This window comes from Lagenorhynchus albirostris, chromosome 6, assembly GCF_949774975.1.
Source record: "Lagenorhynchus albirostris chromosome 6, mLagAlb1.1, whole genome shotgun sequence".
NCBI lineage: Eukaryota > Metazoa > Chordata > Mammalia > Artiodactyla > Delphinidae > Lagenorhynchus > Lagenorhynchus albirostris.
Window position 1 is genome coordinate 21,269,631 of NC_083100.1, and position 23,168 is coordinate 21,292,798.

Genomic DNA, 23,168 nt, shown 5'->3' on the forward strand with positions numbered 1-23,168 from the left:
GGGTCCACAGCCAACTCTGGACTTTTAACCACTCTCCTAAACAGCCTCCTAAAAGGCAGGTATTTGTTATCACAACTTGGCACAGAGCAACTTGCCAATTTTAACCACTATTAAAAAGAAATACTTGAGGGACTTCCCTGGTGGCACAGTGGTTAAGCATCTGCCTGCCAATGCAGGGGACATGGGTTCAAGCCCTGGTCTGGGAAGATCCCACATGCCGCGGAACAAATAAGCCCGCGTGCCACAACTACTGAGCCTACGCTCTAGAGCCCACGAGCTATAGCTACCGAGCCCATGAGCCACAGCTACTGAGCCTGCGCACCTGGAGCCCGTGCTCTGCAACAAGAGAAGCCACCGCAATGAGAAGCCTGCGTATCTCAATGCAGCCAAAAATAAATAAATATATAAATGAAAAGAAAAAAAATTAAAAAAGAAATACTTGGATTTTGATCCAAATCAATGCTATTAGCCACTGTACTAACCTGAAGCAAAAGGAGTGAACTTGAGGTAAATCTAATACAACTTGGTAAGCCAATTAGATGTGGGGAGTGAAGAAAAGGGATGACTCCCTGGAAATTAGGTGTCATTCACTGAAATAGAGAATCACAGCATGAAGAGGGGGTTGAAAGGAGTGTGGAAAGAGAAAGAAGGTGATGAAGTCACTTCTGGACATACTGAACTTGAGTTATCTGTAGACACTTAAGATCCAGTGGATAAGATGGAAGTATATTAGGATAGACAAGATTTTTAGTTATTTTTGGAGACCCATATGTGATATATTGATAATAAAGGTCTTAGGATGTGCAGTCTGGCATAATCGTTGAGAATGTAAGCCCTGGGGTCAAACTGCCTGCGTTTAAATCCATCTCCATCGCTTAACCAGCTGTGATACTGAGGAAGTTTCTTATCTCCTCTAAGCCTCAGTGTCCTCAGCTTTAAGATGAAGTGAATAAAAGAATCTACTTCATAAGATGGTCAAAAGGATGCAAACAGATAATACACACCTATGTCCAATAAATGTCAGCTCTTTCAGAGGAGGAGTCCTACAAAACATCAACATTTAAGGTTGGTGGGGGAAGAAAAGCAGCCCCCAGAGGAATCTGAGAGGGAGCCCGTCAAAGGTTTAGAGAGAAAAATCTGGAGAATCTGAAGTTAAGGAAGACATATGAGTTTCAAGAGGGAAAGGATAACTGACAATGTCATGTGCCACAAAGAGGTCAAGAAAGAAAAGAGGGCTTCACTGGTGGCACAGGGGTTGCGAGTCTGCCTGCCGATGCAGGAGACACGGGTTCGTGCCCCGGTCTGGGAAGATCCCACATGCCGCGGAACAAATAAGCCCGCGTGCCACAACTACTGAGCCTACGCTCTAGAGCCCACGAGCTATAGCTACCGAGCCCATGAGCCACAGCTACTGAGCCTGCGCACCTGGAGCCCGTGCTCTGCAACAAGAGAAGCCACCGCAATGAGAAGCCTGCGTATCTCAACGCAGCCAAAAATAAATAAATATATAAATGAAAAGAAAAAAAATTAAAAAAGAAATACTTGGATTTTGATCCAAATCAATGCTATTAGCCACTGTACTAACCTGAAGCAAAAGGAGTGAACTTGAGGTAAATCTAATACAACTTGGTAAGCCAATTAGATGTGGGGAGTGAAGAAAAGGGATGACTCCCTGGAAATTAGGTGTCATTCACTGAAATAGAGAATCACAGCAATGAAGAGGGGGTTGAAAGGAGTGTGGAAAGAGAAAGAAGGTGATGAAGTCACTTCTGGACATACTGAACTTGAGTTATCTGTAGACACTTAAGATCCAGTGGATAAGATGGAAGTATATTAGGATAGACAAGATTTTTAGTTATTTTTGGAGACCCATATGTGATATATTGATAATAAAGGTCTTAGGATGTGCAGTCTGGCATAATCGTTGAGAATGTAAGCCCTGGGGTCAAACTGCCTGCGTTTAAATCCATCTCCATCGCTTAACCAGCTGTGATACTGAGGAAGTTTCTTATCTCCTCTAAGCCTCAGTGTCCTCAGCTTTAAGATGAAGTGAATAAAAGAATCTACTTCATAAGATGGTCAAAAGGATGCAAACAGATAATACACACCTATGTCCAATAAATGTCAGCTCTTTCAGAGGAGGAGTCCTACAAAACATCAACATTTAAGGTTGGTGGGGGAAGAAAAGCAGCCCCCAGAGGAATCTGAGAGGGAGCCCGTCAAAGGTTTAGAGAGAAAAATCTGGAGAATCTGAAGTTAAGGAAGACATATGAGTTTCAAGAGGGAAAGGATAACTGACAATGTCATGTGCCACAAAGAGGTCAAGAAAGAAAAGAGGGCTTCACTGGTGGCACAGGGGTTGCGAGTCTGCCTGCCGATGCAGGAGACACGGGTTCGTGCCCCGGTCTGGGAAGATCCCACATGCCGCGGAGCGGCTGGGCCCGTGAGCCATGGCCGCTGAGCCTGCGCGTCCGGAGCCTGTGCTCCACAACGGGAGAGGCTGCAACAGTCAGAGGCCCGCGTACCGCAAAAAAACAAAAACAAAAAACAAAAAAAAAACGAAAGAAAAGGACTGCCACGTTTAAGTAAATCCAGCAGTTGGTGTCTTTTATTTTATTTTTTTTGCGGTACGCGGGCCTCTCACCGTTGCGGCCCCTCCCGCTGCTGAGCACAGGCTCCGGACGCGCAGGCTCAGCGGCCATGGCTCACGGACCCAGCCGCTCCACGGCATGTGGGATCTTCGCGGACCGGGACACGAACCCGTGTCTCCTGCATCGGCAGGCGGACTCGCAACCACTGTGCCACCAGGGAAGCCCAGTTAGTGTCGTCTTTTAGAAGACCAGTTTCAGGGCAGTGGTGGGGGCAGAAGGCCGAGCCAGTGAGTGCTAGGAAAAGAAGCAGTACAGGCTCTTCTGCTAATAAGCCTGGCTATGGAAGGAAAGATGATGATAACAGGTAGTAATTAGAGAGAGGAAACTGAGGGAATTACTTCATTTTCTTTTAGAGGAAAGAAATAAAATGTTAATGTGTGGAGGGAAAGGAGTTGGTACAGAGGGAGAAGCTGAAGATACAGAAGGAAGGAAGAAATTATCAGTGGACTGAGGTACCAGATGGGACAGAAATAGCATCCCAGGACATAGGTGAAAGGATTAACTTGGGACAGGATGAGGTACTCTCTTCCACTGAGGCAGGAAAAAAGGAAGTAAAGGCAGATGCCATACAGATATGTTTTTAGGTAAGATGGGCCAGAAAACTGAGACGTTCCCGCCTACTGGCCTCTGTTTTCTCTGTGAAATCACCATCATGATCGTCGCCACTGCCGTAGTTGTTGAAAATGTGCTAGGGACAGGACTAGGATTTTGTAAATCATCTCTTCACAAACACTATATTCTTACTATGTGTTCGGCACTGTGCCATTCTAGGGTGACAACAGTGAACAGTGAACAGCATATATTACTCAACTAACCTGCAGACAACTCTATGAGACAGATATTCCTATTATCCCTATTTACCCACGAGGAAACTGAGGCTTAGGGAGGATAAGCAACTTGCAACTAAGGTCACACTGCAGAGCAAGGGGACCAACTCACACTATCTTGACCCTGGTGTCTAAAGTCTTAGCCAGTAAAACCAGGTGAGGTTGGACTCTGACAGTAAGTAGGGACTGGGGTCTTAGGGGACTTGAAAAAAGTAGAAAACTTTACACTATTTGCATATAGAGATAAAAAGAAATCAAGATCACATATTAGTTCCATAGGCAGGATCAGACCTCAGATGTCCCTATTCTCATGTAAGTCCTGTCCAAGAGATGCTACTTTCATTGCAAGGGTGTCCAGCAACATTAAGGGATGCAGTGCTTCTCTGTGATGAGGGTAATATTCAGTGCATTTTGGGAATGCAGTGTGAGACGGTGCTTTTACCCTCTTGAACTGAAGAAATCACTTCAACACTAGGGATTGAACAGGTTCAGCATGAATAGTAGATCTTTTCAAATATTCAGTGTTTTTATTGATGACAGTATTACTGCTCTGGGTTTTGACTACTGCCTTCCCTCCAAATAGTTTAAAGTCCTTTAATATCTGTGATTTTACTGTTATAATGTCTCTTACGATGAGCCTGTTTTTAGATGAAGGAACTCTCATAAAGGTAAAATTATTTAAACAAAATTAGATCAAGAGTGAAAAAGCTGGAATGAAAACTAGAGACTCCTAGCTCAGAGGTCTTCCCTTGGCCTCTGACACTTCCTGAACAGACACGTGCCCCTCCCCCCACCTCAGCCCCTCATCTGTATACTGGAAGTATGTACCCTGGATACGGAGATGCTGAATATACACAAAAACATAGCTGGTTGTCAGCAATCCTTCTTTCCCTTAGGGAGACCACCTGTAAAGCTGATTGGAGCCTTATCACAAAAATTGAGTGGCTGTAAGAACCCTGCAGAAGGACTCAGTCATTCTTGAATATAGGAGGTGCTCAATAAATATTTGTTAAATGTGTCATTTCTGCAGTTCTTAAAAACTAAGACTTCTGAGAAGGAAGAGTAGAGAATTGGGGTGTGCGTAGGTGTGTGTGCGCAAGATTATTCTCCGGCCCCCCACAGCTAATTTGGCTGTGTGGCAAAACAAACCCATTATGGGGGCAGAGAACAAGAAGCCTGGCAGGCTCAAGCTTCCTGAAAGTGAGAGACGGGAACAGGGCTGAAGGTGTAATCACAGCAGGGATCAAATCACAGAACAGCCTTCTGGGTCTAGCTGGTATTTTTTTTTTAACCAGCTAATTTACAGTTTAATCAGCAGGAGGAGGAGAAAATGGCCCACTTCTTTCCCACAATACCAGAAGGTAATCAAGATCATGAACTGGAGCTTTAATACACAGAGAGGGAACAGCCATATGACTGCAGAAGAGACTAAGGCAAGGCTGTCATGGGAAGAAAAGGACTCAGAATTTTACTGAACTGTTCTAAGATACGAATCCAGAGGGATCTAGGTAGATGAGGAAAGCAGAAGTAGATTTTTAGTGACAGTCTTCCTATGTAGAAGAAGGCATGACAGACTAAAAAGAAACATAAAAGCCTCCAGGATGTGTTAGAAATGCACATGAGAGAATCTTTCAATCCCATGATTGGTTTTTTTTCTTTTCCCCCCAATTCTGACAAAGTTTAGGGTATTAACCTCTAAAAAGCCACCGAAAATGCAAACCTGTCTTTTCAACTTGGCAGATAATTCACTAAATTAACAATTTACAGAACCCTGTAAATTGAAGGTTTCTGGAAATTACTCAATACTGGTCCAATGGGGTATTTACAAATACAAGCTTTACTTTGTCAATGCAGACACAGCCGTGGGAAGGAAATCAAAGAAAAAGGAAAAAAACTGTGATCTAAAACTGGATCTTGGAATGCAACCTAAAGAAATGAGTAGATCCTTTTGATTTGGGAGGAAAAGTCACCAATAATAAAACCAAAACCTGGCAAAATCAATGTCACACACCCAAATAATTCTGGATAAGAACAGCTTCTTAAGGTTTGTTTTTGTTCTGCTTTGAATGGAAACTGATATAATTCTAAACAGACTTGATGTGGGGAAAAAACACTTAATAGCTACCTGAGAGCTTGATCTAAGGATATGAAAACCATTTTACAATCCTTAAACTACACCTCACTAATGGTATATCCAAGCACATCAACACAGTAACAGCACAACGAGGGCCAGGTTTTTCATTCGCCTTCCCATTTTCCCTCCCAAAATCTCACCGATATTCTCCTGACACCTTACCTCCAAAACGAAAAACCTTACGACTTTTACCCCTCTTCTCTCATCCTCAGCCCTTTACTTTAAAAATGTTAAAATTCAGTCTTAGATATTCAAAGATTGTTTGTCTTCCTATATATATAATTCATCAAGAATCTGATGCTGATCAAAAAGTCAACAACCCCAAAGGTAGCTCTAATTTCTAGGTGCACAAGGATAAAATATATCTACAGTGGACAGATGTGAGAAACCAGGATTTCCAATGCAAGGCTCAAATAGCAAAAGGTTTCTTCCTCCCACCTTTGTGATTCCACAAACCCAGGTTGCAACCCTTAATGCCACAGCCCCTCTAAGACCACAACCAATCTTTGTGTTCCAGCGTCACACATAGTTCCATCAAGTACTCACTTATCTGGGAAAATGTCCTGAGCAGTCACTTGGTCCTTTTTCTTGAGGACTTCAGTCAGAGGGAAAAGGGTCTTTATTTTAGAGACAGGAACCTGACATTTAGCTGTCACCTCAGTGGGGGGATCCAGCATATTCAAAACGTGTTGCTGAATTGGGGGCAGAGGCTCCTGGGGGTGTAAAGCTCTGTGCAGCAGACACTGTGGAAAAGGCATAAGGATTTTAAAATGCAGATGTAGACATCACACACAGCTTCATTACACTCTTCTGATCACGGATCCTCATTCTTTAATTTGGGAGGGTTATGGGATTCCTACCATATGTAAAAGACAGCAAAGACGGTGGACCCAGAACCGCCTTGGTTAGCAGGACGTTGGTAATGTCTAAAAGCAACTGTAAAACAGATCTAAGCCTAGCAGCACCGTCAGCTGAAGCCCTCCTGGAAAGGAGCCTCATCTCATAAAAAGAGGCCACTGCTCTGACTACCTGGAGGATATACGAGGTTCCCTGAGATGCAATTCCAAAAGCCTCTGACAATCTGCGATGATAACTTTTTGGTTATAATCCTTTAACCTCCCTTCAGCATGCTGTGCTTTCTCCCTTGCACAACCTTAGAAGACAACCTAAGGTGGATGAATCAGATGCTAAAGGGGAGGTGCCCATGCTCAGTGAGTCCCAGGATGAACACTGTGGAAGAGATGAGACTACTGGTCTGTCCCAAAACTCCCCCGAGTGCCGAGCTTGGGCTATTCTCCACCCATCTACTCACTTCTGTCCATCTCCACTCTACCACTCCTGTCCAGGCACCATCACCTCTCATGTGGGCTACCACAATCCCCTCCTAACTGGTTTCCCTGCATCCATTTTCACGGCTCTACTGCAGCTCAAGTCATCTTAACACAAGTTGCTTTCCATATCCTGAAGTCAACCCTAACACAGCCCCTGCATGCCTCCCTCCTCCTTGCTCACCCCAGCCGCCCCGTTAGACTGGTTTCCTCCTGCTTCACGCACATGCCAGCTCACTCCAGACTTTGGGTCCTGTGCTTAACGCTCCCTCAGCCTCTTCTGCCTTCCCTTACATCTCAACAGAGCTGGCCCTTTTTAAAATCATTCTGTTCTTTGCTAAATTATCATCTCTTCTGAGAGGATTTCCCTGACACCGTATGAAGGAGCCCTTTACCCCCGTGTTACCACCCTGTCATTCTCTATCATTAAACTTGTCTTATATTTCTTATAGTATTTATCATTATCTAAAACTATCTCATCAATTTTTTAGTTTATCTGTTTGTTACCTCCACTTACCCCTTGAAAGTAGAGATCTTGTTTGTCTTGTCTACTGCTGAATTCCAAGTACTGAAAAGAGCACCCCACACATGATAAGCACCTAAAAGGTACTGGCTGAGTGAATAAAGCGCTCTTTCTCAGAACTCTACAGAAGAGGTGACAGAGGTGTCAGGAAGCAGCACCAGGAGTGGGGCCAAGACCAAGGCCAGGGCAGGTTCTCCGCTGCTCACACAGGTGGAGATCCGGACCGCAAGCCACTCCCATTCAATCACTGATACTGCTTTCAGACTACCAGGCCTTGGCAGTAGTGTTATCTGCCCAGAAAAATAAGTATTCTAAAAGCAGTGCAGGAATGTAATAAAAAAATGAGATAACCGTTAAGAAAAAAAGAAAAAAAATGAAACTCTCAATTCATTGATGTTTTACTCCCCTTGCTAGCAGATAATTCCAAAATTAGGTTGGAGAACAAGGCTCCTATTCCCACCTTTGAACAATTTATATGTTAGTAATTGGAAAGAAAAAAATGGAGCTGAATAGCTCCTGCGATTTTAAAATTACTGTTTCATATCACAAGGTATATGATTTAAACTACTCCATGGATTGTTTTCGTACCCTGTAAAAATGGAAGCTAGACTTTTCGGTTCTAAAAAAATAAAGATACTTGGGCTTAAACAGTAAATGTCATCAAAGAGTCAATGTTCTACAAATTCAGAAAACCCTGAGGTATGTATTAAATAGCAATTTCCTCTAGAAATTTCATGTTCTGCTCCCAATTTCAAGAGACCAACCCCAAGCCTTCCTTCTCCTAGTAAATTCATTGTTTCAGAGGCTGACTCCTGCTTTCTTTTTTTTTGACTCCTGCTTTCTTTTCCCTAATTACTCTACTTTCCCTGGAGCATCAATGACATTAGGCCTGTTTAATGAAAAGCAAAAGGCGAAACCACAAAGATCCCAAACCTGTGAATCTACCCCAACCTTCTAATACATAATTCGCAATTCACAGCACTCACCTTCAGGTCAGTTATTAAAATACCAAAAACAGGACTTCCCTGGTGGCGCAGTGGTTAAGAATCCACCTGCCAGTGCAGGGGACATGGGTTCGAGCCCTGGTCTGGGAAGATCCCACATGCCGTGGAGCAACTAAGCCCGTGCGCCACAACTACTAAGCCCACATGCCACAACTACTGAAGCCTGTGCGCCTAGAGCCTGTGCTCCACAACAAGAGAAGGCACCGCAATGAGAAGCCAGCGCACCGCAACGAACAGTAGCCCCTGCTCGCCGCAACTAGAGAAAGCGTGCATGCAGCAACGAAGACCCCAATGCAGCCAAAAATAAATAAACAAATAAATAAATTTATTAAAAAAAATAATAAAATACCAAAAACAGCTTACAAAGCCCTAAAGACGTAAGCAGAAATCCAACACCCAACATAGCAGACTACCTCGCAAATACTCTGGAAGATTCTATCTGTGATATCCAAGTGACATTTTTGGGAAAAGAATTCTGAATTCCAGGCAATTCTTTCAAATAGTGTCATCACCCATAAGTCAGTAATAAGGGACCCACAAGAGATGTTCTAAAGCATCATCCTCTCATATTTTTTTAAAGGTCACATTTTAGATAAAGCTAAGTAGGATAAAAATTCAATCAAAAAAATTCCAATTCATTTAAAAAAAAGGTTATGAGAAAGTGACACTTTTTAGTAGCTGAGAAGCTGAGATCTCAGTCCTCAAACTACTTAATTTCTCCTTTAAGCAACTGTTTTCCTTGATGTGATTTTTACAATTTGAAAAAGACTAGAGGAAAAACTGCAGGCCACTGGTGGCTAGCTTGTAAGTTACTAATATGTTGATTTCAGCAACCCAGTATCAATTATTTAAAAGGCAGTATTAACCGTACACTTGACAAAAGACATATTTTTCAGTATTTCTTTCCAAAATTAGAATTAAATTAACATCTTGCCAACAAGTTGATTACTAACCTCTCCCTCCTTCTGCCCCCTACTCCCAGCTCATTTACTCTTAGTTATAGCTATTTTAAAAGGAAAAAAAAAGTCTTCCTGGGTCCTACATCCTCCTGTAGCTTCCTGGATCCTCTCTCTCTCTCTTCCCTTCATCAGTAAAGGTTTCTCCTACAGGTACTGTAATCTGGCTAACGCCCCATCACTCTACTCCCACTGGGCCCTCAAAGTCATCAGAGACTTCACTACAAACCCTAAAGGCCCTTTGCCAGGCTCAGCTCTCTTCACCACTGTGCAACGTCTGATTTGTGATTCTTTCCTTTCCAACACTCTTCTAGTTCTTTCTGTCTCTCTGACCTTTTGGGGAGGCTGGAGGTAGGAACACTGTTTCATTTCTGGCAGCTTTTCTGTCTATCCCTAATTGTCCAATCATGGTGGTGTTCAGGACTTCATTCTCCCTCCTTCTCACTCAACAGACTCTCCCAGGTGACCTCATTCACTTCTGTTTCTACCTAAATGAAGAGGACTCTCAAATCTATACATTTAGTCCTGAACGCTCTCCTGGGCTCTGCACCCCTATTTCCAACTTCCCACTGAGTGTCTGTACTGGGACAGCCAACAGATAACTCAAATTTAACACTTGCAAGAATACATGAATTACCTTTTCTGTCTGTTCATTCTATATTCCTTATCATAATTAATGGTGATGTCATCCTTCCTGTCATCCAAGCTAGGATCCTGTTATCTTCAATTCCTATTTCTCATCAACCACCATCCAATCCCTTAAGTCCTATCTACTCTACCTTCTAAATTTTCTCCTCTCCACTCTCCGTCACTGCTTTAATTCAAGTCTTCCTGGGGGCCACTGCAGGTTTCCTAACTGGTCTCTAGTCCATTTCCCATGCCACCATCAGACCTATTTTCTAAAAATCATGTCACCCGCCTGCTGACAAAATCCTTTAGTGATTACCCACTGCCTACAGGATAAAATAAAAACTACTGGCTCTTCATGACCTGTCTGCTACCTGCTACCTTTTCCACCATTTTCCCATAGAGCCTATTCTCCAGCCAAATGGAACTATTTGTGGATCCCTAAATACATCACACTTCTTTGTGTTTTCTTGCTTTTGCATGTGCTACTTCTTTTGCCTGGCATGCCCACAGCACATCACACATTGCCTTTATTCCTAAATGAAATCTTCCTGAAGTCACTCACCTGCAAGAATCTCTCTTTCCTCTTATTCCCACAGTATTTTGTACCCACCACTATTGTGCCTATTGGTTTTCTCTCTCTCTTCTCCTCTCACTCCTCTGGAGGGGTCTTTTCAGGTAATGAGCTCATAGTATCACCAGCACTTGATACATTGTTAGTACTCAATAAATATTTGTTTTAGAAAAAGTGAATTCAATTTATACATACCCTAGCAATGATACTTCTTTATACAGACAGGCCATGTTAACAACTCTCCAAGGGGGACCTCCAAGACGGCGGAGGAGTAAGACGCGGAGATCACCTTCCTCCCCACAAATACATCAGAAATACATCTACATGTGGAACAGCTCCTACAGAACACCTACTGAACGCTGGCAGAAGACCTCAGACCTCCCAAAAGGCAAGAAACTCCCCACGTACCTGGGTAGGGCAAAAGAAAAAACAGACACAAAAGAATAGGGACGGGACCTGCACCTCAGGGAGGGAGCTGTGAAGGAGGAAAAGTTTCCACACACTAGGAATCCCCTTCACTGGCAGAGACGGGGGGTGGTGGGGGGAAGCTTCGGAGCCACGGAGGAGAGCGCAGCAACAGGGGTGCAGAGGGCAAAGTGGGGAGATTCCCGCACAGAGGATCGGTGCCGACCAGCACTCACCAGCCCGAGAGGCTTGTCTGCTCACCCGCCGTGATGGGCGGGGGCTGGGAGCTGAGGCTCCGGCTTCGGAGGTCAGATCCCAGGGAGAGGACTGGGGTTGGTGGCATGGACACAGCCTGAAGGGGGCTGGTGCGCCACAGCTAGCTGGGTGGGAGTCTGGGAAAAAGTCTGCACGTGCCGGAGAGGCAAGAAACTGTTGTTTTGTGGTGCGCGAGGAGAGGGGATTCCTTCCCCGTCTGCCGACAGAAGGCAGAGCACTGCCTAAACGAGCTCCAAAGAAGGCCGTGAGCCGCGGCCATCAGCTCAGACCCCAGAGACGGGCATGAAACACTAACACTGCTGCTGCAGCCACCAAGCATCCCGTGTGCGAGCACAGGTCACTGTCCACACCCCCAACCCCCCAGGAGCCTGTGCAGCCCGCCACTGCCAGGGTCCTGTGATCTAGGGACAACTTACCCGGGAGAACAGATGGCGTGCCTCAGGCTGGTGCAATGTCACACTGGCCTTCGCCGCCGCAGGCTCGCCCCGCATTCCAGTTATAACTACCGTACCCCTCCCTCTCCCCAGCATGAGTGAACCAGAGCCCCCTAATCAGCCGCTGCTTTAACACCATCCTGTCTGGATGGGAAAAGATGCCTGAAGGCGACCTACACACAGAGGCATGGCCAAATCCAAAGCTGAACCCCAGGAGCTGTGCGAACAAAGAAGAGAAAGGGAAATCTCTCCCAGCAGCCTCAGGAGCAGCGGATTAAATCTCCACAGTCAACTTGAGGTATGCTGCATCTGTGGAATACTTGAATAGACAACGAATCATCCCAAATTGAGGAGGTGGACTTTGGGAGCAACTGCAGACTTGGGTTTGCTGTCTGCAACTGATTTGTTTTTGATTTTTATGTTTACCTTAGTTTAGTTTTTAGCACTTGTTATCAGTGGTGGATTTGTTTATTGGTTTGGTTGCTCTCTTTCTTTATTTAAATTATTTTATATTAGTTTAATAATTTAAAAAATTTTATTGACTGACTGACTGATTTTCCCTTCTTTTTTTCTCCCTTGTCTTCTGAGCCGTGTGGCTGACAGGGTCTTGGTGCTCCGGTCTGGTGTCAGGCCTGAGCCTCTGAGGTGGGAGAGCCGAGTTCAGGACACTGGACCACCAGAGACCTCCCAGCCCCATGTAATTATCAATCGGCCAGAGCTCTCCCAGAGATCTCCGTCTCATTGCTAAGACCCCGCTCCACCCAGTGGCCAGCAAATTCCAGTGCTGGACGCCCCACACCAAACAACTAGTAAGACAGGAAAACAACCTCACCCATTAGCAGAGAGGCTGCCTAAAATCATACTAAGTTCACAGACACCCCAAAACACACCACCAGACGCAGCCCTGCCCACCAGAAACACAAGATCCAGCCCCACCCAACAGAACACAGGCACCAATTCCCTCCACCAGGAAGCCTACCCAAGCCACTGAACCAACCTTACCCACTGGGGGCAGACACCAAAAACAATGGGAACTACAAACCTGCAGCCTGTGAAAAGGAGCCCCCAAACACAGTAAGTTAAACAAAATGAAAAGACACAGAAATAAACAGCAGATGAAGGAGCAAGGTAAAAACCCACCAGACCAAACAAATGAAGAGGAAATAGGCAGTCTACCAGAAAAAGAATTCAGAGTAATGATAGTAAACATGATCCAAATGCTTGGAAATAGAATGAAGAAAATACAAGAAACGTTTAACATGGACCCAGAAGAAAAACAATGATGAACAACACAATAAATAAAATTAAAAATTCTCTAGAAGGAGTCAATAGCAGAATAACTGAGGCAGAAGAACGGATAAGTGACCTGGAAGATAAAATAGTGGAAATAACTACTGCAGAGCAGAATAAAGGAAAAAAAAATGAAAAGAATTCAGGACAGTCCCAGACACCTCTGGGACAACATAAAATGCACCAACATTTGAATTATAGTGGTCTCAGGAGAAGAAGAGAAAAAGAAAGGGTCTGAGAAACTATTTGAAGAGATGATAGTTGAAAACTTCCCTAACATGGGAGGGGAAATAGTCAATCAAGTCCAGGAAGCACAGAGAGTCCCATACAGGATAAATCCAAGGAGAAACATGCCAAGACACATACTAATCAAACTATCAAAAGTTAAATACAAAGAAAAAATATTAAAAGCAGCAGGGAAAAGCAACAAATAACATACAAGGGAATCCCCATAAGGTTAAGAGCTGATCTTCCAGCAGAAACTCTGCAAGCCACAAGGGAGTGGAAGGACATATTTAAAGTGATGAAAGGGAAAAACCTACAACGAAGATTACTCTACCCAGCAAGGATCTCATTCAGATATGATGGAAAAATTAAAACCTTTACAGACAAGCAAAAGCTAAGAGAATTCAGCATAACCAAACCAGCTTTACAACAAATGCTAAAGGAACTTCTCTAGGCAGGAAACATAAGAGAAGGAAAAGACCTACAAAAACAAACCCAAAACAATTAAGAAATGGTAACAGGAACATACATATCGATAATTACCTTAAATGTAAATGGATTAAATGCTCCAACCAAAAGACACAGACGGTCAATGGATACAAAAACAAGATCCATATACATACTGTCTACAAGAGACCCACTTCAGACCTAGGGACACATACAGACTGAAAGTGAAGGGATGGAAAAAGATATTCCATGCAAATGGAAATCAAAAGAAAGCTGGAGCAGCAATTCTCATATCAGACAAAACAGACTTTAAAACAAAGACTATTACAAGAGACAAAGAACACCACATAATGATCAAGGGATAAATCCAAGAAGATATAACAATTGTAAATATTTATGCACCCAACACAGGAGCACCTTAATACATAAGGCAAATGCTAACAGCCATAAAAGGAGAAATCAACAGTAACACAATAACACTGGGGGACTTTAATACCCCACTTTCACCAATGGACAGATCATCAAAAATGAAAATAAATAGGGAAACACAAGCTTTAAATGACACATTAAACAAGAGGGACTTAACTGATGTTTATAGGACATTCCATCCAAAAACAACAGAATACGCTTTCTTCTCAAGTGCTCATGGAACATTCTCCAGGACAGATCATACGTTGGGTCAAAAATCAAGCCTTGGTAAATTTAAGAAAATTGAAATCCTATCAAGTATCTTTTCCGACCACACTGCTATGAGACTAGACATAAATTACAGGAAAAAAACCCCGTAAAACATACAAACACATGGAGGCTAAACAATACACTACTAAATAACCAAGAGATCACTGAAGAAATCAAAGAGGAAATCAAGAGATACCTAGAAACAAATGACAATGAAAACACAATGACCCAAAACCTATGGGATGCAGCAGAAGCAGTTCTAAGAGGGAAGTTTATAGCAATACAATCCTACCTCAAAAAATAAGAAACATCTCAAACAACCTAATGCTACACCTAAAGTAATTAGAGAAAGAACAAAAAAACCCTAAGAGTTAGCAGAAGGAAAGAAATCATAAAGATCAGATCAGAAATAAATGAACAAGAAATGAAGGTAATGATAGCAAAGATCAATAAAACTAAAAGCTGGTTCTTCGAGAAGACAAACAAAATTGATAAACCATTAGCCAGACTCACCAAGAAAAAAGGGGAGAAGACTCAAATCAACAGAATTAGAAATGAAGAAGTAACAACTGACACTGCAGAAATACAAAGGATCATGAGATTACTACAAGCAACTATATGCCAATAAAACGGACAACCTGGAAGAAATGGACAAAATCTTAGAAAAGTACAACCTTCCGAGACTGAACCAGGAAGAAACAGAAAATATAAACAGACCAATCACAAGCACTGCAATTGAAACTGTGATTAAAAATCTTCCAACAAACAAAAGCCCAGGACCAGATGGCTTCACAGGAGAATTCTATCAAACATATAGAGAAGAGCTAACACCTATTCTTCTCAAACTCTTCCAAAATATAACAGAGGGAGGAACACTCCCAAACTCATCCTACGAGGTCACCATCACCCTGATACCAAAACCAGACAAAGATGTCACAAAAGAAAACTACAGGCCAATATCACTGATGAACACATGTAAAAATTCTCAACAAAATACTAGCAAACAGAATCCAACAGCACATTAAAAGGATCATCCACCATGATCAAGTGGGGTTTATCCCAGGAATGCAAGGATTCTTCAGTATATGCAAATAAATCAATGTGATACACCATATTAACAAATTGAAGGAGAAAAACCATATGATCATCTCAATAGATGCAGAAAAAGCTTTCGACAAAATTCAACACCCATTTATGATAAAATCTCCAGAAAGTAGGTATAGAGGGAAACTACCTCAACGTAATAAAGGCCATATATGACAAACCCACAGCCAACATCATTTTCAGTGGTGAAAAACTGAAACCATTTCCTCTAAGATCAGGAACAAGACAAGGTTGCCCACTCTCACCACTATTATTTAACATAGTTTTGGAAGTTTTAGCCACATCAATCAGAGAAGAAAAAGAAATAAAAGGAATCCAAATTGGAAAACAAGAAGTAAAACTGTCACTGTTTGCAGATGACATGATACTATACATAGAGAATCCTAAAGATGCTACCAGAAAACTACTAGAGCTAATCAATGAATTTGTTAAAGTGGAAGGATACAAAATCAATGCACAGAAATCTCTCGCACTCTCATACACTAATAATGAAAAATCAGAAAGAGAAATTAAGGAAACAATCCCATTTACCACTGCAACAAAAAGAATAAAATACCTAGGAATAAACCTACCTAAGGAGACAAAAGACCTGTATGCAAAAAACTATAAGACACTGATGAAAGAAATTAAAGATGATACAAACATCTTCCCTGCCAGGAAGCAGAACATTAGACCTTCCCACTCTGAGCCTACGCAGGACAAAACCTCAATAAACTGGACTGTACATGCAAAGGCAACTTGTGTTAATAAAAATTCTCTTAATTAAGAAAATGCCATTTGTTGTTTTCAAGTACTTAGAACAACAGAAACCAGTGTCAACAGAGGGTGTGGACTGTTTTAATGAAAAAGCAAAAAAAAGTTTAATGAGCACTCTGTATGCAAATAAATTTTGCTAAAGTTTTTTTTTTTTGCGGTACGTGGGCCTCTCACTGTTGTGGCCTCTCCCATTGCGGAGCACAGGCTCCGGACGCACAGGCTCAGTGGCCATGGCTCACGGGCCCAGCCGCTCCGTGGCATGTGGGATCCTCCCGGACCGGGGCACGAACCCGTGTCCCCTGCATTGGCAGGTGGACTCTCAACCACTGCATCATGAGGGAAGCCCGCTAAAGTTTTTAAAGAGAAAAAAAAAAGACAATACAAACAGATGGAGAGATATACCATGTTCTTGGATTGGAAGAATCAATATTGTGAAAATGACTATACTCCCCAAAGCAATCTACAGATTCAGTGTCCCTATCAAACTACCAATGGCATTTTTCACAGAATTAGAACAAAAAAATTCACAATTTGTATGGAAACACAAAAGACCCCGAATAGCCAAAGCAATCTTGAGAAAGAAAAACAGAGCTGGAGGAATCAGGCTCCAGGACTTCAGACTATATTGCCAAGCTACAGTAATCAAGACAGTATGGTACTGGCACAAAAACAGAAATATAGATGAATGAAACAGGATAAAAAGCCCAGAGATAAACCCACACAAATATGGTCACCTTATCTTTGATAAAGGAGGCAAGAATATACAATGGAGAAAAGACAGCCTCTTCAATCAGTGGTGCTGGGAAAACTGGACAGCTACATGTCAAAGAATGAAATTAGAACACTCCCTAATGCCATACACAAAAATAAACTCAAAATGGATTAAAGAACTAAATGTAAGGCCAGACACTGTAAGACTCTTAGAGGAAAACATAGGCAGAACAGTCTATGACATAAATCACAGCAAGATCCTTTTTGACCCACCACCTAGAGAAATGGAAATAAAAACAAAAATAAACAAATGGGACATAAGGAAACTTAAAAGCTTTTGCACAGCAGAGGAAACCATAAACAAGATGAGAAGACAACCCTCAGAATGGGAGAAAATACTTGCAAACGAAGGAACTGACAAAGGATTAATCTCCAAGATATACAAGCAGCTCATGCAGCTCAATATCAAAAAAACAAACAACCTGATCCAAAAACAGGCAGAAGAACTAAATAGACATTTCCCTAAAGAAGATATACAGATTGCCAACAAATACATGAAAGGACGCTGAATATCACTAATCATTAGAGAAACGCAAATCTAAACAATAATGAGGTATCATCTCTCACCAGTCAGAATGGCCATCATCAAAAAATCTACAAACAATAAATGCTGGAGACGGTGTGGAAAAAAGGGAACCTTCCTGCACTCTTGGTGGGAATGTTAATTGATACAGCCAATATGGAGAACAGTATGGAGGTTCCTTAAAAAACTAAAAATAGAACTACCATATGACCTAGCAATCCCACTACTGGGCATATACCCTGAGAAAGCAATAATTCAAAAAGAGTCATGTACCACGATGTTCACTGCAGCACTATTTACAATAGCCAGGACATGGAAACAACCTAAGGGTCCATCGACAGATGAATGGATAAAGAAGATGTGGCACATATATACAATGGAATATTACTCAGCCACAAAAAGAAACGAAATTGAGTTATTTGTAGTGAGGTGGATGGACCTAGAGTCTGTCACATGGAGTGAAGTCAGAAGGAGAAAAACACATACTGTATGCTAACACATATATATGGAATCTAAAAATTAAAAATGGTTCTGATGAACCTACGGACAGGACAGGAATAAAGATGCAGATGTAGAGAACAGACTTGAGGACACAGGGATGGGGAAGGGTAAGCTGGGATGAAGTGAGAGAGTAGCGCTGACATATATACACTACCAAATGTAAAATACATAGCTAGTGGGAAGCAGCTGCATCACATAGGCAGAGCAGCTCGCTCGGTGCTTTGTGACCACCTAGATGGGTGAGATAGGGAGGGTGAGAGGGAGATGCAAGAGGGAGGGGATATGGGGATATATGTATACATATAGGTGATTCACTTTGCTACACAGCAGAAACTAACACAACACTGTAAAACAATTATACTCCAAAAAAGATATTAAAAAAAATAAAAGAAAAAAAAGAAAAACTCTCCCCTACAAAAGAAAACAAAGTCGGTAGGTTGTAAAAATCAAAGTTGCCAGTTCTTAAAGCTTTAAAAGATAATAATGAAAAAAAAGATAACAATGCCTGCACTTATGGCTTGCATCTGTTCATTAATCCAACAAATATTTGTTGAAGATAATAGTACCTACCCTTGGTATCTGCCAAGTATTAGAAGTTTCTACTTTTCACCATAGTGACCTGTTTTTGCAAGCTTTCCACACCAACTAGTCTGCTCCTCCCTTCTCTACAAATGGCAAAGGCCTTCATGTCTTGAAGTCCACTTGTCAAAAACCGCAAAGAAATGTATACAAGTAATTTATACTTGATTACACCTAGAATACGAAAGTATTCACTGAGTCAGGTCTTGACCTGTTAATCTTCATAGTTCTGATTTTAGAAAAAAAGATTTTTTTTTAATTACAACCATCAAAAAACCAGGCAGTTTCTTCTGAGTAGAAGATCCCTCAAAATCACAACAGGCCCTAACACGGACTTGAGTTTGTTAAGGATGCTTTGAGAAATGAGTCAAAAGGGACAATCACGGAACTCCCCAACATGCAGCCTCCTTTCCCACCTCCCCGCCTCCCGCACCTGCCACAGCAGTAGGCCCTCCATTCCCCGAGGGGAAAAGTTTGCCTGGCAAAGCTGCTTGTGATTTTTTTCACCTTTGTGGGGTTCAGAGAAGCTTATGTCCTGCTTTCATCAGGTTATTCCAGGGTTGGGATAGCCCTACCACTTCATCCTTGGTCCATTCCTCCCCTTCCTTCACACAAATCAGCTCTCTTGTCAAGTTACCCAGCTTCCCTTAATCCAATGTCCATCTTCTAATTCCTTTGTACCAAGACTCAGAAATTTATATTTTTCTTTATTTTAGCTACTCTTTAATAAGTTCATACTATAACCTCTCTGACCTCTAACACTTCTTCCCTAATAGTGGTTACATATTACACAGTTCATAAAAACCCCCCTCCTATTTGGATATTTTAAAAAAAAAAAAAAAAAACAAGGAAAAGCCTCATTCACATAAAACAGAGGAAGAAACCCAGTAAAAAGCATAAAAGAAGAATCTGCTTTTTATTTAGCCCTCCTGTTAAAAAAAAAAAAATCTACCCTTCTCCCAGAAAAAAATTTAAAAACATCCTAACTTTACTTCTTTCTTTCTAAAAGCTCAGAGTATTTTTTTTATCTTTTTTCAGTAGGTAGAGAAAGGTGTTATTCTTCCATTAAATAGACAGAGCAACTGAGCCCTCAGTTTGATTGGGACCAGCCAATTACCCTAACTTTTCACTTAGCTCTCTTTTCATCTAAAAAAAGTATGACTGGTTCACCTTTCCTCTCTCACCTGAAATAATCTCTGAAATTGAGGATTTGGGATTTTGCTGGTTGGAAATAAGTCTTCAATGGTGCCCTCCTCTTCATCTTTCTTCACCAAGCTCATGGAGTCAATCAAAGCATCAACAGCACTCAACTGCGCCTCTAAGACAAGAATAAACAGAGCAGCAAAAGGAAATAATGATTACCTCCATTAGTCTCCAAAACAAATGCTTTCCATTCACAGATATTCACAGCAATACTGGCAGGATATTCAGTCCTGGCCCTGCCAAAAATACTCTCTAGTTATGCAAATCATTTCTTTACTTGAGCCTCGGTTTTCTTATTTGCAAAGAGAGCTATTTAGAGTAGCTGGTCTTTTAGGTACTTCCCAGCTCTAATGAACTTTTGATAGTGGAATATCCTATCAAAAGCAAAAGAGTTTGTTCAAGAAAAATGCACCAGAGCCATACAAAACCCACCTTCCATATGCTAATTCAAAATACTCAGTATTCATTGAGTTGACATTAAAAAAACTGGTAACTGGCAAAGGAGAATAACATTAAAAAAGAAAAGGAAAATGCCTTTGGAAATGAAGCATTAGCTTTATAAGGATTTAACATTACCTGTACCAGAGTATACCAACTTAACAGGAAGACGCCATTGGACCAGAGTGAGTGGATTCCTTTACAGTCTCCCCAAGTCAGAATGAGTTCTTTCCTCTCACAAACCTCATGGCACTAATCACACAGACCTGCGTGCATGTCTTTTGTTTTCAATCTTTTTTTAAATTGAAGTATAATTGATCTACAACACTACGTTAGTTCCAGGTGTACAACGTAGTGATTCAATATTTCTATACATTACAAAATGACCAACATGATAAGTCTAGTTACCATCTGTCACCATACAAAGTTATTACAATATTATAGACTATATTCCCCATGCTGTACATTTTATCCCTGTGACTTATTTATAACTAGAAGTTGGTACCTCTTAATCCCCCTCACCTATTTCACTCATCCCCTTACTCCACTCCACTCTAGCAACCCCCCAGTTTGTTCTCTGTATCTAAGAGTCTGTTTCTGTTTTATTTGTTCATTTGTTTTGTTTTTTAGATTCCACATTTAAGTAAAATCATATGGTATTTGTCTTTCCCTGTTGGACTTATTTCACCTAGGTCCATCCATGTTGTCGCAAATAGCAAGATTTCATTCTTTTTTTATGGCTAAGTAATACTCCATTCTCTGTGTGTGTGTGTGTGTGTGTGTGTGTGTGTGTGTATCACATCTTCTTTGTCCATTCATTTATTGATGGACACTTAGGTTGCTCCCATACCTTGGCTACTGTAAATAATGTGGCAATGAACATAGGCATGCATATATCTTTTTGAGTTCGTGTTTTTGTTTTCTTTGGGAAAATACCCAGAAGTAGAACTGCTGGATCATATGGTAGTTCTAGTTTTTAATTTTTTGGGAAACTTCCATACTGTTTTACATAGTGGCTGTACCAATTTACATTCCAACAACAGTGCTCAAGGGTTCCCTTTTCTCCACATCCTTGCAAACACATGTTATTTGTTGTCTTTTTGATGATAGCTATTCTGACAGGTGTGGTTTTAATTTGCATTTCCCTAATGATTAGTGATGCTGAGCATCTTTTCATGTGTCTGTTGGCCACGCGTATGTATGTCTTCTTTGGGAAAAAGTCCTGCATACATGTCTTACCCCACTCCATTCAAATTCTAAGGATCTCGAGAGCAGAAACATGACGTCCTCTTCTTTATGTCTAATACCAGATAGGAAGCAAGTTCTCCCCAATAAAAATCTACCAAGTCAGTGAAAACGACACAGCCCAAAGCAATGTGGATGAAAGGCAACTCTCCCAAAAATGCTTCTACCTAAACTGCCATGTGTAACTTTCATTCTGCTGATTCATACAGCAGTTCAGCTATTAAAACCGAAGTGCTATTTTGGGATCATTCACTGTCACTAGGCAAAAGGCGGAAAAGAGTAAGCAGTTCCTAAAAGTTCATTATGCTTCTATTCTTCACCTTTTCAAACATCCCTTTTGGACAGCTACTACAAAATGAACAAGCATACAGATATTTATCATGAGACATTTCTATCCCATTTTTGGAGTTTCCAAGGGAGGTTTCAGGCACCATCTCAAGCTGACTACTGCAGGGTCCACCCGGTAATAGGAAGCAGGTGGTACCTGTGTGGGTGAATATTTGGTGATTTCCATCTGCTATGACAGGCTACTATCAGGCCAGACTACGCTGGCATTACACACCCCTACATAAATGCTGACTTGGGAAATATGCCAAACAATTTTAATGATCCGTTTTTCCAATGGAGCAAATGCAAACAAAAATGTCACAGAACTCACACAATATAAAGCAACAGATCGAAAAATATTTAATGTTTTAGATCCTGAGTGATATATATCTATAAGGTAATCTCTCAACAAAGTTCTCTTCTTTAAATGTTCTTCTCATTTAAAGTTTGGAATTACCAAGAGGAAGAGACAGAATACTGTAACATGCTGGCACTCTCTACACATTCAAGCCCATGCCTGGTTCCACGTGATGCAGAGAGACTCATTTCTGGAAGGTAAAGATACAAGCCCTAGGGGCCCATTTGATTCTTAGCTTTTGCCCTGCACACTGCTCCCAATGTACAGAGGGCACCCGGTTCTGAGACTCACCTCACAATTCCCTAATCCTACACTGATGCAGATTTAAACTTGTCAACTAAAACATCTACTCATCATTCTGTGTTCTTTTTGGTATGTTCTCTACATTCAGCCCACTGGTACATCTTGCGATAACTGTCGTAAACTGTGAGATTTCTGGAAGACAGGATCTGTGTGTGTGAGAATCACTCTGGGTAGCACCCTGACATTTGCAGCCAGATGCTTAATAAAGACCTCTTCTCATTAAGCTCCCAGTAACTCCTGGAATAGGACTTGCACTGATAACGTAAACTCTGAAGAAAGGGCAAAGAGAAAAGGGCATCTATAGTACTGTCACTTTTTGGTTAAAGTCACATCATATTTTACATAGGACACTAGTCACAGGTTTGATACCACATGGCAGTTCACTTCAGTAGAGGGCAAACCTTCTGCTCACAATTAAAGAATGTGCATCCATTTCCAGCAAGCTGCTCCCCAGATACAAGCTCTAAGTCAGAAGGGGGAAACTAGACAACGTTTGGAGCAAACCTATCCCTGCTACTGGAAAAAAATCCCCTTCATCATTACCATATATGAGTGTGACTGGAATCCAACTACAGTTGACCCTTGAACAACGTGGGTTTGAACTGCTCAGATACACTTATATGTGGATTATAAGTATATATGTACATTACTACACAATCTGAGATTGGTTGAATCTGCAGA

General features: G+C 41.7%; 1 protein-coding gene across 2 annotated transcripts in view; it reads right to left on the minus strand.

The window, feature by feature from the left end:
- XRCC5 (X-ray repair cross complementing 5) overlaps positions 1-23,168 on the minus strand; it is a 100,249-nt gene that overhangs the window by 47,808 nt on the left and 29,273 nt on the right. For both annotated transcript variants that reach the window (XM_060152160.1, XM_060152159.1), the window contains 2 exons: positions 19,798-19,931; positions 6,159-6,355 (listed from right to left, as the gene is read on the minus strand). In XM_060152160.1, coding sequence (XP_060008143.1) covers positions 6,159-6,355; positions 19,798-19,931 — 331 coding nt within the window. The remainder of the gene's footprint in view (positions 1-6,158; positions 6,356-19,797; positions 19,932-23,168) is intronic.